The sequence below is a fragment of the Lepidochelys kempii genome, chromosome 8 (genome assembly GCF_965140285.1).
Source record: "Lepidochelys kempii isolate rLepKem1 chromosome 8, rLepKem1.hap1, whole genome shotgun sequence".
Taxonomy (NCBI): Eukaryota; Metazoa; Chordata; order Testudines; family Cheloniidae; genus Lepidochelys; species Lepidochelys kempii.
The window spans coordinates 69,154,803-69,171,293 of NC_136387.1; the positions used below are offsets into that span (position 1 = coordinate 69,154,803).

The following is a 16,491-nucleotide window of genomic DNA, read 5'->3' on the forward strand; positions in this document are numbered from 1 at the left end:
TGGGCCGACAGAGAAGAAAACAATGCGGAATCACAGGATACCAGTCCAAGAGCTAACAAGGCTCAGTCGATCTCAATTATTAGAATATTGAAAAGATGAGGCATATCCAGAGTATCAAGGCATCCTCCTGGTACAGTTGCCATAACTTATTCATTATAGGATGTACCATGCCACTTCCAGTCTCATTAGATGAGGGATGGGAGAATAGCATTTGCTTTAAAGTGTTATAGACCACTGCACAAGTGCCAAGCTGAGAAGCTAAGGAGAGATGCTGTTGTAGCAAAAAGATCTTCAGCAGTCCTCAAGTGAAAGATCTAAATTATTTAAAAAATGCTGTATAAAGATGCTGTAGAAGTGTGTAGATATAGCAATTTAGAAGCAGAGGAAAGCTCTATAACTTTTCAGTCTCCAGTAAGTAAGGGTTACTCGGGCTCAACGGGTAGTGATCAATGGCTCCATGTCTAGTTGGCAGCTGGTATCAAGTGGAGTGCCCCAAGGGTCGGTCCTGAGGCCGGTTTTGTTCAATATCTTCATAAATGATCTGGAGGATGGTGTGGATTGCACTCTCAGCAAATTTGCGGATGATACTAAACTGGGGGGAGTGGTAGATACGCTGGAGGGGAGGGATAGGATACAGAAGGACCTAGACAAATTGGAGGATTGGGCCAAAAGAAATCTGATGAGGTTCAATAAGGATAAGTGCAGAGTCCTGCACTTAGGACGGAAGAACCCAATGCACAGGTACAGACTAGGGACCGAATGGCTAGGCAGCAGTTCTGCGGAAAAGGACCTAGGGGTGACAGTGGACGAGAAGCTGGATATGAGTCAGCAGTGTGCCCTTGTTGCCAAGAAGGCCAATGGCATTTTGGGATGTATAAGTAGGGGCATAGCGAGCAGATCGAGGGACGTGATCGTTCCCCTCTATTCGACATTGGTGAGGCCTCATCTGGAGTACTGTGTCCAGTTTTGGGCCCCACACTACAAGAAGGATCTGGAAAAATTGGAGAGAGTCCAGCGAAGGGCAACAAAAATGATTAGGGGTCTGGAACACATGAGTTATGAGGAGAGGCTGAGGGAGCTGGGATTGTTTAGCCTGCAGAAGAGAAGAATGAGGGGGGATTTGATAGCTGCTTTCAACTACCTGAAAGGGGGTTCCAAAGAGGATGGCTCTAGACTGTTCTCAATGGTAGCAGATGACAGAACGAGGAGTAATGGTCTCAAGTTGCAGTGGGGGGGGGGTTTAGATTGGATATTAGGAAAAACTTTTTCACTAAGAGGGTGGTGAAACACTGGAATGCGTTACCTAGGGAGGTGATAGAATCTCCTTCCTTAGAGGTTTTTAAGGTCAGGCTTGACAAAGCCCTGGCTGGGATGATTTAACTGGGAATTGGTCCTGCTTCGAGCAGGGGGTTGGACTAGATGACCTTCTGGGGTCCCTTCCAACCCTGTTATTCTATGATTCTATGATTCTATGATTCTAAGTCCACATTCCCACTCAAAATTTTTTTCATTGACAAATTTCAGCAAGCAACTTATTTATCTTCCCTGTATGAGTTTTAAGTGAGGCACAGGCTTCACAATGCAGGGAGTTCTACAAGACCTCAGTTTAATATTTAGAATGAAAAAAAAAACCACAGAGAGAAAGAGAACTCCTAGTCACAATAGTTAGCTTCTGTTATTCTATATCCTATTACTAGACACCACGAACCACAGAACATGAGAGTTCCATTCAATTGTATTTACAATGGCTAGACTTGAGGAGCGAAGCTAAGCTCCTATGCTGTTCATTGGCAGCTGTTAGTTGCTCACCATACCTTCTGAAGGTGTCAAAATAAGGATTTAAGAGTCTCACTTCAGACTCCTGTTTTTAAAAATCTTAGCCCCAGGTTCTGAAACCATTTTCTTCATTATGAGGTAGTCGCGGCAGATGAAATTAATTTCACCTACTCTGAGCCAAGCTCTGAGACTGTGGGTAGAGTGGTTGGAGAAGTGAATTTTACCACTCCCAACCGAGGCCAGAGTGCAGGGTTACTGTACATCTTCCTACATCTGCCATTCAAGTTTATCAGCTGGAATAGAACCCACAGCCCCTCTGCACAAGTTGTGTGGGTGTTAGGGCCAATGAATTCATATAAATATGGTTTTTCTCATTGTAGCTTCTCGCTCTCCTTAGTCAGGGCTGGAATGTTAACTCTTACCAGGGCAAATAACATATGCACAGGCACATCTTTGAGCCACTTCTGTTGAGGTCCCTCAGTCCAACCCTACTTCAGGACTTAAGTAGAGTGGAGGACCTTGCACTGAATGAATTTCACCAATTCATGAATTTCAGCTTTGATGCTCAGCCTTTAGACCATTACCTAAATTACATCTGAAAACATGGTGCCATCTAATGAGGTCTTCATGTGGTCTCTGAGGAGAGCAGTACCAAAAAGGGTTGGCAGCTGAGGATCATTGGGTTGGGTCTCTTGTCATTGGGTTTCAGCAGTTAGCATGTTAGAACTGGCCACTTCTAATGCAGCCTATCAGAAGGGTTCTGCAGATGGAGGTGGGTACTGGGATATTTGTCAAAGTTGGCAGTTAGAGAAAAGAAGTAGAATCAGGTGCTTGTCCAGCAGCAGCAGCAATGAAAATGTTTCACAGGGCTCCAGAGTGGGGGAGAGAACAGCTCCTGACACTTGCTGATACTGGGTGAAAAGGGATCAGTATACCTCTGGGGGGAATGGGGTGCTTTTCGGGGCAGGTTCAGGTGTTGAAAGAAGAGTTGAGGTACTTGGGGATCTGGAGCAGCTGATACAGGGTAGGATCTGATCAGAGCTTGTGTGGGAGTCATTTTATAAATGCATATGCTTGAACTCAGTGTCCTAAGGGCTATAATATATTTTTAAGGCTTGTTAGAGGCCACATAACTCTATTTAAAAACTTTATTTCTGCATATCATGATGATCTGTTTCTTATTTTTAAACCTTCCTCTTACATATTAAAATAATGACCTTATTTAATATAATTTAAAAATGGAAACAAGCTACAAGCAAGGTACAGAAACTAAGCAACATGATGGTGTTGCAGAATATTGTAGCTGTATTCTTGATATGATTTATTAGTGACATAAATAGCGTGTGATGAATAGACATTTTGAAATTAAATTATTCGATTATTTTTCAGAGAACTATTTATGCTTCAAATTAAACCCATTAGATTTTTTCCCTTCAGATTTCTTATAGTAGTATTAGAAAAGATGTATTGAGCAATTAACCCAGGCTGTGCTTTGTATTAATTATAGAAATTTTAAAAATGTTCTGAATCTTTTTATCTATTCTTTTAATGAAGGTATAAATAACATTTTAACTACCTACAGACTAACTTTTTTAAATGATCATTGAAAAAAATCATATCAAGATCTACACAATATGAGTTAGTGATCTTCAGTTTATATAACATGTAGTTTTAAACATCCCATAATTTAGTTTGGAAGATTATTTACTCCTTACAAAATAGAACCTAACTTTAATAAGCAAAATAATTTTAACTTTTGCAGTTGATCAAATGTTCAGATGCTGTATTTGTTGTTAAAAAACTAAAGCTAATATAAATTCCACTGAAAAAGGTCCTTAACCAACACAATATAGTTACCATGGCTGTTAGTCCACAGAATCAGCTTGTTCCTGTGCTCCGCAGTTGTGGAACCTTTTTGTGATTTTCTGTGAGAAATATTCCTTTTCCACTGGCCATCTACTCTATCTGCTATTCCAGAGAAGGGTTTATATTTTCCTTTGCTCCGTTACCTTTGGTTAGATTCAGCCCTGTGCACTGTTCACATTGAAAGGGGTACAGAGGAAAAGTACAGCACCTGAAGCACTTAAGAGGAATACACATTTGCAAAGCCAGAGTTCCTCCGTACTTACAGAATTTCTCAGCCACACACTCTTGTACCAGCCTTGAAGAAGGTGCAGCATACGCCAGCCTCTCCGTCCAGCTCAGATGTCTGGGCATGGAGTGAGCATGGTGCCATGGCCAGACTCCTTGCAAGCTCTCAATACTATGGTGGCACAGGAGAAAGCAGGCCAGTCTCTGTGTGGAAGATACAAAGGGTGTGGCTGTTCCTTCCCAACTCTCCACAAACCCGTTGTGCAGAATCTGGCCCTATATTTTTAAAGTGCTATCAGGAGCTCTAGTGGGAGTGTCATAGATGTTTTAGTGTTAAGGCAAGTTCTTTAGTTCACAGCCAGCCAAGCTAAAATTTTAGAGGGGTCACAGCTGAATTTTGCTGCTGTGTTTTTCTGGCTCATAACACCAGGAATTTGTAAATTGATGGTACAGGACAATTCATTGGTTTGGTAATGGGATATGGAGAATCTTGCCAGTGGGTCATGGTTTGAAACCAGCCCAGCTGGCGAAAAGGATTTACAATCATTACTGTTTGGGTTGAAACCATCAATTACTTTACATATCACCAGTTTCTGAACAGTTGTCTACCAACATCAATATATGAGCTATATAGGATTCCATTGATTTGGATGGGATTGTGCTGTTGGCGAATCCCTGTTATCCTTTTATTCTCTGAATGCTCCTCACCACTTTTGCTCCCTTTTTGGAACTGGCAGTTACACCCAGATCTCTCTGCTTCTTCTCCTCTCCCCTTCCATCCCTGGGCAAGACTAATTGACATCTGTCCGTTTAGAATGAGCATAAACATGACAGAAAAATCAGAATTGTCCCAATTAGTCCATCCGAGCAGGCTCTCTCTGTTTGTGAAGTACTGCGGGTTTTTATAACACATTTTGTCTTGTCAGCTCAATTCAGCAGAAAAGATCCAAGTCCTGCTCAGATTCTGAAAGGTCACGAATCTTGGCTCTGTGCCTGGCTGACATATTTAAAGAAAGGTCAGCCTGTTGTTGAAAGTCTATAAGCACTGCACAACACCTGTGTTGCTGCGAAGTGCAGAGTCAGCCGGGACATTAAGAACATTATTTTAACTTACGGATGCTTCAGTAGCCTCAGAATGGTTAGACTTAAAAGATGTTAGAGTATACACAAAAGATCCAGATGTTTTTAAACCCTTAGAAGTGAGGTATTTCAGCATAGAGCAAAAACAACTCTGCTATCATTATTTTCCGTATAAAATTAATATATTTCTGACAAGACTGCCTGGGCATTTTTTTTTACTTTTTTTTTGGTAATAGACTTTTATCCACTTTTGTGTTGATCTAAAATAGCAGCATCCAATCCTTCATTGTGTAGTGCTTTGAAGTCAATAGGACTACATATAATACTTTGAAGTCAGTTGGGTTCCACACAGGCAGACTGCTGTCCCACACAGAGCCCTTTGGCTTCAGTGCACAGCATAATGTATCATCAAATTAGTTCATAATGGTGAGCTAATTCCTGAAATATTTAGCCGTCACGGTTCTGTCCTATGTTACTATGCAGTGTGAATTCATTTATCAGGGTAATAAGTTTCTTTATGTCAAAAACCAAGCAATTTCCTAAAAAAAATTATGACCCATATTACAGCCTCAGGGTTTGTTCCAAAATGCTACTAACTCAAGCAGAATGCAGTAAGGGCTACTTGTGAAAGGGACTTTTTACTAAACTGAGATTGGCCTGAGTAAGAACTGAGTATGGACTTTAGGATGAAACCTTTCAACATTTGTACACACTGAATCTCGTACTTGGGCTTTCGCTGAATGGCAATACACATCCTTTGTATTGGGCAAAAGTTTTTGAGATTTAAAAAATCCTAGAACAAATCCTTCATTTAGAGACAAGAGTTATACATTTTGGGAAGAAAAAATATGCAGTTTTTAACTGAGTCTGCAATTCCTGGCAATGACCATTTCAAATATGTTTGGGCATTTGCTTTTCAACTTTTTTGATTTTATTTGAATACAACTATAAAGCTAACTAGTAAGGCTAACCCATGTTTCACAGTTTGGATAACAGCTGTGACACAATGTTAATAAGTGCTGCTGCTCTACTTGTTGTAAGAGGTTGTTTTTTTTGTTTTGGGTTTTTTTTTTTTTTTAAACAGTGTCACGGTGGAAGGGCTCAATGTCCATTCTGAACTTTTTGGCCATGAAAACAACCAGTAGTCAGAAATAGCAGTGACTAATGTAATTCTAAGCAAAAGGACTGGGAAAATGCTGATGGGAAGTCCTACTGATGTCCACCCCCCCCCCCATGCATATCTGATCAACAACTGAAGTCAAACTGTTTGAACCAGTATCCTCTTTGAGGTCACATTTTGGGGTTGGGGTGGGGTAGTTGTGGGAAGTGGTCTTTATTCCCTACAGTTATAATTGCTGTTGCCATTAACAATGCAGTGATTGCCACCTGCACTGTGGACACCATCTCTGCTTCCACCTTTGTCCCAGTTGCCACTAATCCTAGCCCTATTAGCATGACACATTCTGTCACCATATTCTTTTTTCCTAGAAAGCTAGCATGACATGAACCTATGATACATTCTAATTATACCTTATTCCTGGAAATATTAATGCTAAGATATTTTCTGGTGGCATTTCTCCTTGGATCTTGAGGTTATTACAACAATTATTGCAAATCTAATATTATGCAAAATAAAAGCAAGTCCTCTCAAATCAATGGTAGGCCTCCTAAACTATATGACAAGTATCTCACAAAAGCATTTGTGTTGATGAAGTCAAAGTGACCATGACAAATGCCAGGCAATCTTCCACTATTTCTAACTCAGATGATGCTCTGCATACTTCAGAATGATGGTTGCTATTTCTCATTAATTACAATCAAATGTTTGAGCCCAGATGGGCACCACTGGGCACTATTGCACACTCAGGTAGATGGCAAAAGCTTATCTAAATATTCTTTAGAATATAAATACCATGTATGATCCGAATCCATGAAATTCCATTAGTAGTGGGCAATTGGCTTTGAGAATACCCATCCGCGTCAAGTCCGATTGAAGGATGGGGGGTGTATGTTTCGAAGCTGAAGAACGGTGAGAAGCTTAAATGGACTACATTAGAATTCTCTGCATACTTAGCATTTTTTTTTCTTCCAGGGTTCTCCAGGTGAACGTGGATCAGCAGGTACTGCTGGTCCCATTGGTCTACCAGGCCGTCCAGGTCCTCAAGGTCCTCCAGGCCCAGCGGGAGAGAAGGGTGCTCCTGTAAGTAATTCCAAGGAGATGGCACATAAGACTGTTATAGTACAGAAGTTATTAATTTTCATTCAAGAACTTTAGATGTTCACACTGCAGGACCTTCCTATTGCATATGTGACCAGCGCACCTCCCCTACTTCCTTTATATTTATTATATAGAAAATTGAAAATTAAATTAAACTGGATAACAACATTTATATTTTTGCACATTCTAATACCCAGGAGGACGAGTTGAACGAGGCTGAATCATTATTAGTACAAAGGTGGCAGAATCCATTAATAAAATATTTTTTCAAATTGTAGTTTTGATTCAATTTTTTTATCCTGCTTCTGCATATTGAAGTGCAAATTTATTTCTCACTTTGTTATCAAATATCATTACCATTTACTCCTCTTTTCCGGTATGTTCTCTCTCAGCCAGTTGGTGCCTTTCTGGTACTTTTTTAGTCTTTGATGTGATCATCAACGAATGCCTGACTATTCATTTTTTCAGCCTCTCAGCCTGCTTTTATTTTAGGCACAGAAAGCACACTGATCACCAGAATTAGTATTATTGTTTGTTTGTTGTTGCTCTTTTGGTATCATTTCTATTATTATTTGCTGTCCCCTCCCTCTTTTTTTCACCTGAACATCTCAAGAGCCATTTTGAAAATGTGAAATAGCTGTTATCAGAGTTACTCACACAAACACATATTAACTACCATGTGATATAAAGTTCTGAGCTCTGTAGTTTCACATATATGAGTCCCTATTACAGTTTGGCCAGCCTTATGGAGAAAAAATTCTAGAGGACTGGAACATGGTGAGTTTGAATATCAAACTGAAACCAAAAAGGTCAGGATGAGTTTGGCAGCCATTTGGGTTGTACCATACATAGAACTCTGAGATTCAACTCTGGAGCCTGGAAAGGAACTTTCCTGTAAGTTATCCCAAAAGACCCAGGGTCTGGACTCTGTGCCCGAGAGTACAGGGTGAAGGAGAAAGCCAGCAACTGCTCAGAAGAGCCCATTTGCCAATAACTTGGTGTGAGAGTATAGACTCTTCTGAGTTTATTTACAACAATGACGTCATGCTGAATTCAGGCTTCACAGAACTGTGTATCTGTATCTTAATATTTAAACCTCAACATTTGTAGATTTGCCTGGTCCTGGTCCTGATTTAGCACAAAATACGTCCCATTTCAACTCAGACCAGAATTTAGCCATTTAACATTACATGCATACACAGTCAGCTTTCATTGTCTTGTTAAGGGCTTACATTATGAAGAAGCTGGTTGTGATTTCTGCTGATTTGTACTATTAATAATTTAGTTATTTACAAGTTCTGTTGGACAGTAGTGCACTGAGGAACTTAGGGACCAGATTCTCTGCTGCATTTAGATTCCACTTGGCTAGTCGGGTTGTCAAGGAGCCAGTTACGGCTCTCTGATTTTCTGCCAAGTCCCTGGTGCAGGTTAGAGCAGCTTGGGAACAGTTCTAACGTGTCAGATAACAATGGTTGTCAAGGAAGCATTTGTCAGCCCTGGATAGCTACAGTTCATTATACACTCCATCCTTGCCTTCAACTTATCCTTCCTTGCACCAAATATATTCCTTGTGCTGGAGATTGGGGGCAAAGTGGTGTGGAAGCTTTCTCTGCCAGCTACACACCAACTGGGAATTCCTCCATGCCAGGAAAATACCCAGAAGGGATATGCCCAGTCTGCTAAAGTAGTAGTACTGAGAATCTCCCTATATGTGAATAATTGTCTCAGGGCAGCATTTAAACATGATTAATCGTTCTAGCACAAAATGTAAAGACAATTAATTATCGTTCATTGAAATGGGTTTTGTGGAAAAGGAATGATTGGACACACATACTAAACTGACAGGTTTCAGAGTAACAGCCATGTTAGTCTGTATCCACAAAAGAAAAGGAGTACGGTAGCTCACGGAAGCTTATGCTCAAATAAATTTGTTAGTCTCTAAGGTGCCACAAGTACTCCTTTTCTTTTTACATACTAAACTGACCTCCACTGTTATTCTTTTATAATCACGGAAGGGATGGAGTTAGTACATGGTATCAATAAATATGTCAGTGTTTGTGAGATGTAGTGTTGTAACCATTTTGGGCCCAGGATCTTAGAGACAAAGTGGGTGAGGTAATATATTTTATGGGGCCAACTTGAGAGAGAGAGAGAGACCTCTTCTTCAGTGACCTGAAGAGGAGCTCTGTGAAACCTTGTCTCTCTCACCAACAGAAGTTGGCCCAATAACAGATATTACCTCACCCACCTTGTCTTTCTAATGTTTGTGAGAGGCTTTCATTTAATCTTTGAGTGTGATTGTGTGTATGTGATAAAGGCCACAATAGTACAAGAAAGGCATTTCAGTCAAACATCTTTGTATGTTGCTATATAACAATTTGCATATTGGTTGAAGAAGTATGAATTCATTGTACTAAATTCTTAATTATTCTCTTGTGATAAATACAGATGATTTTTCTTTCTTCAGGGTGAAAAAGGTCCTCAAGGTCCTGCTGGACGAGATGGAGTACAGGGTCCTGTAGGTCTTCCAGGTCCTGCCGGTCCCGGTGGCTCTCCTGGAGAAGATGGTGACAAGGTCAGTCCTTATTGTTTGCATTTGTCTTCCTGTGTGATGATTTATACACAAAATGGACTTGCTGTAGCTGTCATCACATTAGACACTGTGGCTAAACAACTCTTTTTTTAAAAAAAAGTCAGACATCTAAGAGACAGGAGTCATAGGGGATCAGGATCTGTGTCCAAGCAACTGTAAACAATTTAAGATTCCTACCACTAAAGAAGTGAGGTTGAAACTGCAGCAAAACAAATCAGGGTGTATGATGTTAACATATATTTTTACCTATTTAAAAAACTTGCCTCAGTGAATGAGAAAGATAAAACATTTTCAATAATGCATACTCATTTAATCTTACTGATGGTAGAATAGAGCCTCAGCATTAAGTGTTCAGAGCATAAAAACAAAGAGACTAATTCTTCCTGGTCCCACTGACTCCAAGAAGAGTTGAGGGTGCTCAGCACCTCTCAGGAATCAGCTTAGATTTGGTCTAGTATTATTCTTTGAAACCCATCACAGTTTTAACTAACTTCAGTAACACAAATAGAAGTACTTTGAGGTTTAGGTTTATAGTACATGGCTGTGTTATTTGTGTTATTATGTAACTAGGCATTTTTATGCTCTAGGAATTATTTGGGGGAAGTTCTATGGCCTGTGTTATACAGAGGATCACAATGGTCCCTGCTGGCCTTAGAATCTATGAACCTACAGAGAGTCCTTATGTTAAATCACACAAACTGTCTTTTATTATTGTGCTAAACAAATAAAACTTTCTTAGATGGTTACTGGGTAATTTGAGTCATGTTGAGGTTTTGAAATACCATGCACAACAATGAGAAGCAGTTGTTCAGTCATGTGTAATTAGATTAGTTTATAAATCAAGGTACTTTTATTATCAGTTCATATTGAAACTGACATGAGAAAAAACAGTTTCCTTTATTTATAACTTAGTTGTAGTATACTTCAAAGCGAGGTCATGTTGCATTTTGCAGCATACCAATCAATACCTGGATTAATTTGTCATACCAATGTGATTGATCCATGCAAAATTGTTCCCCTTAGGCCTTCACACTTGAAACTGCAGCATAAAACAGGCAGCATAATCATGTTAAAGGTGACATTTAAAGATACAGTGGTATTGACTGCAGTTAGGAGGTAGGCCATTCTAAAGAAGAAATGTAACTTCTGGCTTTCAATTACAGGGTGAAATTGGTGAACCAGGTCAGAAAGGCAGTAAAGGTGACAAGGGAGAAAATGTGAGTATCTAACTACTTCATCCAGTGTATTGGCTTCACTTTTTTATTGCCTTTGAATTAATTACTGTACTCCTGTATCTAATGAACCATTTGCTGAGCTGGCAGGAACCAGCTGTATGTCTCACATAGACTCACACACTTCAACCAATAGAAACACAGAAAACTGTCAATCACATTATGTGACTTAATTACACCTTTAAAATATTTTACATGGAGTTTTAACATAATGTTAACAATACTCTACATAAATAGTGAGTATTCTCTTACATCCAGTTAACTTAGGGCATAATTAGGAGATAGATGGGTGTATCAGAGGGTAGAAAGTATCAAAGAGCATATATGCAATTATGCATTACTGCGCTAGCATCCAATAAATATTGACTGTGAACATGAAATGGCAGTGTGTAAATATGTCCAGTATTTTATTCTAAAGACATATCCTTTATGAAGCTTTTGAAATGTATTTTACTACTGATGAACTAACTTCATGGATCTCTGAGGTTCAATTCAGACAGGTACGCAGAAGTCGAGATATTTTATGCAAACTTTCAAATGTGTCAAGTCACTAAGGGCATGGGAGTGAGCCTCCCAGCCTGGTTGAACAGACTTACACTAACAAAACTTTAGCAAGCACATTAAAAAGAGCAGAATTGATACTGTAGCTCAGCCTCTCAGGACCTCACAGCCACTTGGTTCTGAGCTCAGGAGACTAGCCTGAATCTCCACCAGAGCTATATTTAGATTGCTAGCTTGAGCTCCGCTAGTGTGAGCCTGTCTACCTGGGCTGGGAGGCTTGCTCCCTGCTGCAGTGTAAACATACCCTAAGGGCCCACTGAATTCAATCTTAAGAATCCCATAAATTTCCGTAGACCTGGATCAGGGTCTAAAATCGCATGAATATTCTCACAGGAGTTCAAGTACTTCCTTTTTCCAGTCAGGCCAGAAATATCTGACAATCAACCTTCCCCACAGTATTTCAGTACTTCCCATCCCTCTGATTGCTTTACAGTCACTGTTTCAAATCCCAAACAAGTCTCAAGTCATTTTCAAGTCTCTCTTCAGTGTTTGGGTTTGCTCTTATATTATTTTTTTCTGAACAAGTTCAGACAAAATGGGGGAGAAGTCACTGAAGAGAGATTCTTGATTACATTCCAGTTCAAAATGTGAGAGTAAGTAGAGCTCAGGGCAACAGTAGAATATTCAGTCACTTTTCCCGATCATGAAAAAGATGTTTTATTATTAATTATGCATCTAGCACTGTAAATGTAGAGTGTTCTAATCAACTGTCAAATGTATGATTATATATCTTCACTTCAGATGGCATCTTGTTCAATACAAGGCATATGCTACTTAATACTTTTAATAATATTTTCATATTTAATAATATTCATAGGAGAATATAGAGAGCAAACTTGTGTTGGAAATGGCATTTTTTAAAAAAGATAAGAGCATCCTCCTGCAGTTATTCATGCGAAGGCTTAGTTCTGCAGTTCCACATGCAGCAAATGCATACTTGTCACAATTCTGTTTTGTCAGATCAAATCATAAATTTTGTAGTAAAATATTTGCAATGGCCTGTTAACACAGGGAACATATCATAGATATGGTTGAGAAAGCACATCTATTATCAGTCCATGTTTTCCAGGGAATATACCTAGAAAAGTTACTGAACAAATTCCTCTTTTTAGCGCTTATTCTCAACCTAGAGATGAACTTTTGGGTGAGTCTGATATAAAAAATGGCCAGATGGAATTTTATCTCAAATGAGAACTTTTTAAAATGGGTTAAATTATTCAGGCATGTACTTTGTGCCCAGATAACTGTAAATCAGCTTTATTATTAATTATTATTGTTGTAAACTTGCCCTCGATGTAGGGACAAATCCAGCTACTATTTATGTAGCTGGAGAGAGCCATCGTGGTACACAAGCATAGTGCTTCTCTGTGCATGGAAAAGGGTGGGGGTTGAGGCGTTCACATCTTTGTGCAGCCCAGAATCCAGTTCCATTCGGGCTCTGTATGTGGCAGCATACAACTGTTCCTGTTCTCCCCCTTAAAGGTGCACATCGCTTCTTCAGTGTGTCTGTGAAAACTTTTGCCCTTCCTGCTTTGCCCCATCTCAGCACAGCTACTCGAGCTGGGCAAAGGGCTGATCATTCAGTCCATAACCCTTAATAGGTACGAGAGCTTTTGATATGTTTCAGGAGCCTTCCTTTACAAATAAAGTAATTGCAAAATAAGTGTTTGAAAATTGTATCCTGCACATGCTTAATACTCAAGTGTGAGGCTTGCATGAATATGCACATATCTGGAGTATTTCACACTGAAATCCTGGATTGTTTCAGTGTTCATCTGCTGTAGTGTTTTTATTTGAAGGTGTGATACAGCTTTGATGTTAGAGCACACAAATGAACTCAGGCACTGAGTCAGATTCTACCCTCCGCTATACCTATTCAGTCCACTAACTTCAGAATGTGTGTTTCTGTGAAACTTGCTTTCCCTCCCATAAGACAGAAGGAGTGTGCAGGGGAGGGATAGAATGTTCCATCTGGCCTCCCCTCAAAGATCTTGCAGGGGAGGGGACAAGCACTTGAACCTCTCATCTCAGATGACTTCTGGTTCAAGTGTTTGTCTTCTGATAAAAGGTAAGGTGGGGAAACTTGGGTCGATTAAGATCGGGGGTCCTAAGTGAAGATGTTTAAGGCTTATTTTTTTTCCTTTGGCCTCTTCAGAGGAATCTAGACATCTAGGGGCATTGACTAATTGATATTTAACAAGAAACCTATAGTGATAATGGTTGCCAAAGGACTATCTGCCAGCCAGGGATAGCTATAGTGCATTGCTCAACTCTCCAGTATATCCCTCCCTGCCCCGGACGCACCCCTGACACTGGAGATTGCAGGCAATGTACAGGAGCTGACTCTGCCAGCTACACCCCCACTGGAGATTTCTCCATGCCAGGAGAACACCCAGCTAGGGTTTACAATCAGCCTTTTGTGCCACTAAGATACGTCACGAAAGAGACTGAAAACATTTGCCAGTGCCACTGCCATCATGGTATTTGTACAGTGGGTCAGAAACTCATCGATACTATGAAGGAAAAAAAGAGCACAAGAGGAAAGTCAGGAGTGCTGTGGAAATGGAGGAAAAAATGCAATTTAAGGAAGTAAAATGTTTTAAATTATCAACACCCCTCTCCCAAACAAACAGCTAAGAAATACCCCTTTACAAGCTCTCCTGTGAAGGGTAGAAAACCTAACTGCAGTCTTTTCTAAAATTTCTAGACTAGAATAAGCTCTTTAAACTCAGGCAAGGCCCTAAAGTACATTAGAACTCCCAGCCAAAGGAAGGACTGGAGCAGATTTCTGCCTAGACTAAAATCCCAGCTTAAAGTGCACACCTTGTTCATCGGGCAGGCTTTATACTGCCTTAGCCCCACTCCTGACAGGTTCTGCCAATCCACTCCCTCCACCTGATTAACAACAGAGTTTTAATATATATCACCAACTTAACCCTATCACAAACCAGGCTCCTGAGTTTCCACATTTTCTGTGATGGTTCTCTCCATCACACCAGCCCTCTGCTAGAATGCCCACTGCAGCACTCAAATGTTAACTATAATGCAAGTATTTTGAAAGAGGGGGATGGAAAAATTCCAGCAATGTACCTCTCAGATATATGTCTCCCTTCACAATCCAATAGTATTGTAATTGTTTTTTCTTTTGCATGATGGGCCCATCTGATGTTGTTACCTGGGGTTCTTTCAACCCAAAGCTCTTGGTAACTTTTACTCTGTGCGAGGTGGTGTCAGGAAATAAATCAGGGGGTCCGACCGATGGCTGGCTGGCACAAACAGAACAACACAAGAGTGCTTTCACTTAAAGCTAAACTTTACTTAGTGTCAAGCACTTATACACACGTCCACAAGAGGTTAGTAAAACACCCCCAACCCTTGATAATGACCAAAGCTGAGCGTGGCTCTTGAGTGTCACAGCAGCAGCCCATCTGCTGCTGGGAAACACAAGATGCATCCAGAGAGAGAGAGAGAGAGAGAGTCCAGTCCTGAAGAGTCCCCCTACCTCAAACATTTCCCCCTTATTTTTACGTTAGTAACGGAATGACATGTCCCTTAAAGAAAACTTGTTAAGCCAGCAGTACCAATGGGCAAGCAAGAGGCTCCTTCCGATTATCAATTAACCAGATGGGGTTTTTTCCAGAGTTTGCGGCCTTGAGGCCCCAATAGACCTTCCTGGGGCACATCCTGCTTTTCTAAGATGCATGTATCAGCAACTTCAACACAATCCTTATCAGGAAGGATGCAGGGTCAAGTTGCCCTTTCTGTGGCACCCCTCCTGCCTTGGTTAAACTAAGCCTGCTGACTTGGCTGCTTGGAGCAATAAGCTATAGTGGTTTCAGGCACTTTACTGGTTTGCCAAAGTCTCCCCGTACAATGTGCTCTCACTTTCACAAAGAAAATATTGTGCAGCTTTTGTTGTTAAAACAGCATGTAGAGTCAGATCCTTCAATCCATTGACAAACTGAGTTCAGTGGGAGTTCCATGCACAGAGAGCTTGCAGGATCAAATCCTCTCTAGACTGTGCTATTGTGAGGGTGAGAGAGGGAAGTGAGGAGCCTCCCTGCTAGAGCCAGGTAAATAATTGATTTTTCAGTTCTGGCAGCAAACTGAAAAATCAAAACAAATATTTGGTTCAGGAAATACTCAGAATTTCTTAGCAAATTGGAAAAGTCTGGTCAGCTTCAGTGAAATGAAGGAGTGAATGTTCTTCTTTAAAACCTTTTGCTGTGGTCCACTTGCCAGGGCGTGGTAGACCCAGGTTTGAGTCTCCACTCTGAGGCAGGGAATTGAACTCAGATTTCTCCCATTGCAGGTGATTATCCTCACCACCAGCCCATAGGCTAGTCTGTGTGCAAGTGCTCTGATTGAAGCTTTTCCACTTTGTATAAATATATAAACATTCATTAGGCCAAAGAGCGAGAGCAAGGAAATGACTCTTTAGCCTGGTGATTAGGGCACAAATCTGGGAGTTAGGAGACTCGTTAGCCAATTACAAGGCTAAAGAGTCATTCTCATTCTTTCTTCAGCTTCATGAATATTTATACAAAGTGGAAGGGCTTCAATAGGAAAACTTGAAAGCAAACCATCTTGCAGGTTAGGGCATTCATGTGACAAGGGAAGGTATGAGTTCAAGTCCCTGCTCCAGCTTCAAGCCTAGGTGTCCCACCTCCCATACAATTTACCTAACCACTAGGCTAAAGGTTATAAGGGGGATACATATACACACACTCTCATTTTTCTGAAGCTGGCCCTGAAAAACTTTTTCCCAGCCAAAACGAATACAGTGCAAATTCACAAATAGTTTCAGTTCAACCTAACTGCATTGCTCAGCAAATAAACTATTCAACCCCCCAAAATTCACCCTACTCTCCTCCCAACCTCTTCCTGTTGCCTGCTAAGGGTTCAGAATTGCTGCTCTCGACTGGCTAAGCCATCCACTC

At 40.5% G+C, this 16,491-nt stretch overlaps 1 protein-coding gene across 1 annotated transcript in view; it reads left to right on the top strand.

The window, feature by feature from the left end:
* Window positions 1–16,491, top strand: part of COL11A1 (collagen type XI alpha 1 chain) — a 233,551-nt gene that overhangs the window by 155,561 nt on the left and 61,499 nt on the right. The window contains exons 42-44 of the mRNA XM_073356872.2: window positions 7,040–7,147; window positions 9,633–9,740; window positions 10,922–10,975. Of these exons, the coding sequence (XP_073212973.1) occupies window positions 7,040–7,147; window positions 9,633–9,740; window positions 10,922–10,975 (270 nt within the window). The remainder of the gene's footprint in view (window positions 1–7,039; window positions 7,148–9,632; window positions 9,741–10,921; window positions 10,976–16,491) is intronic.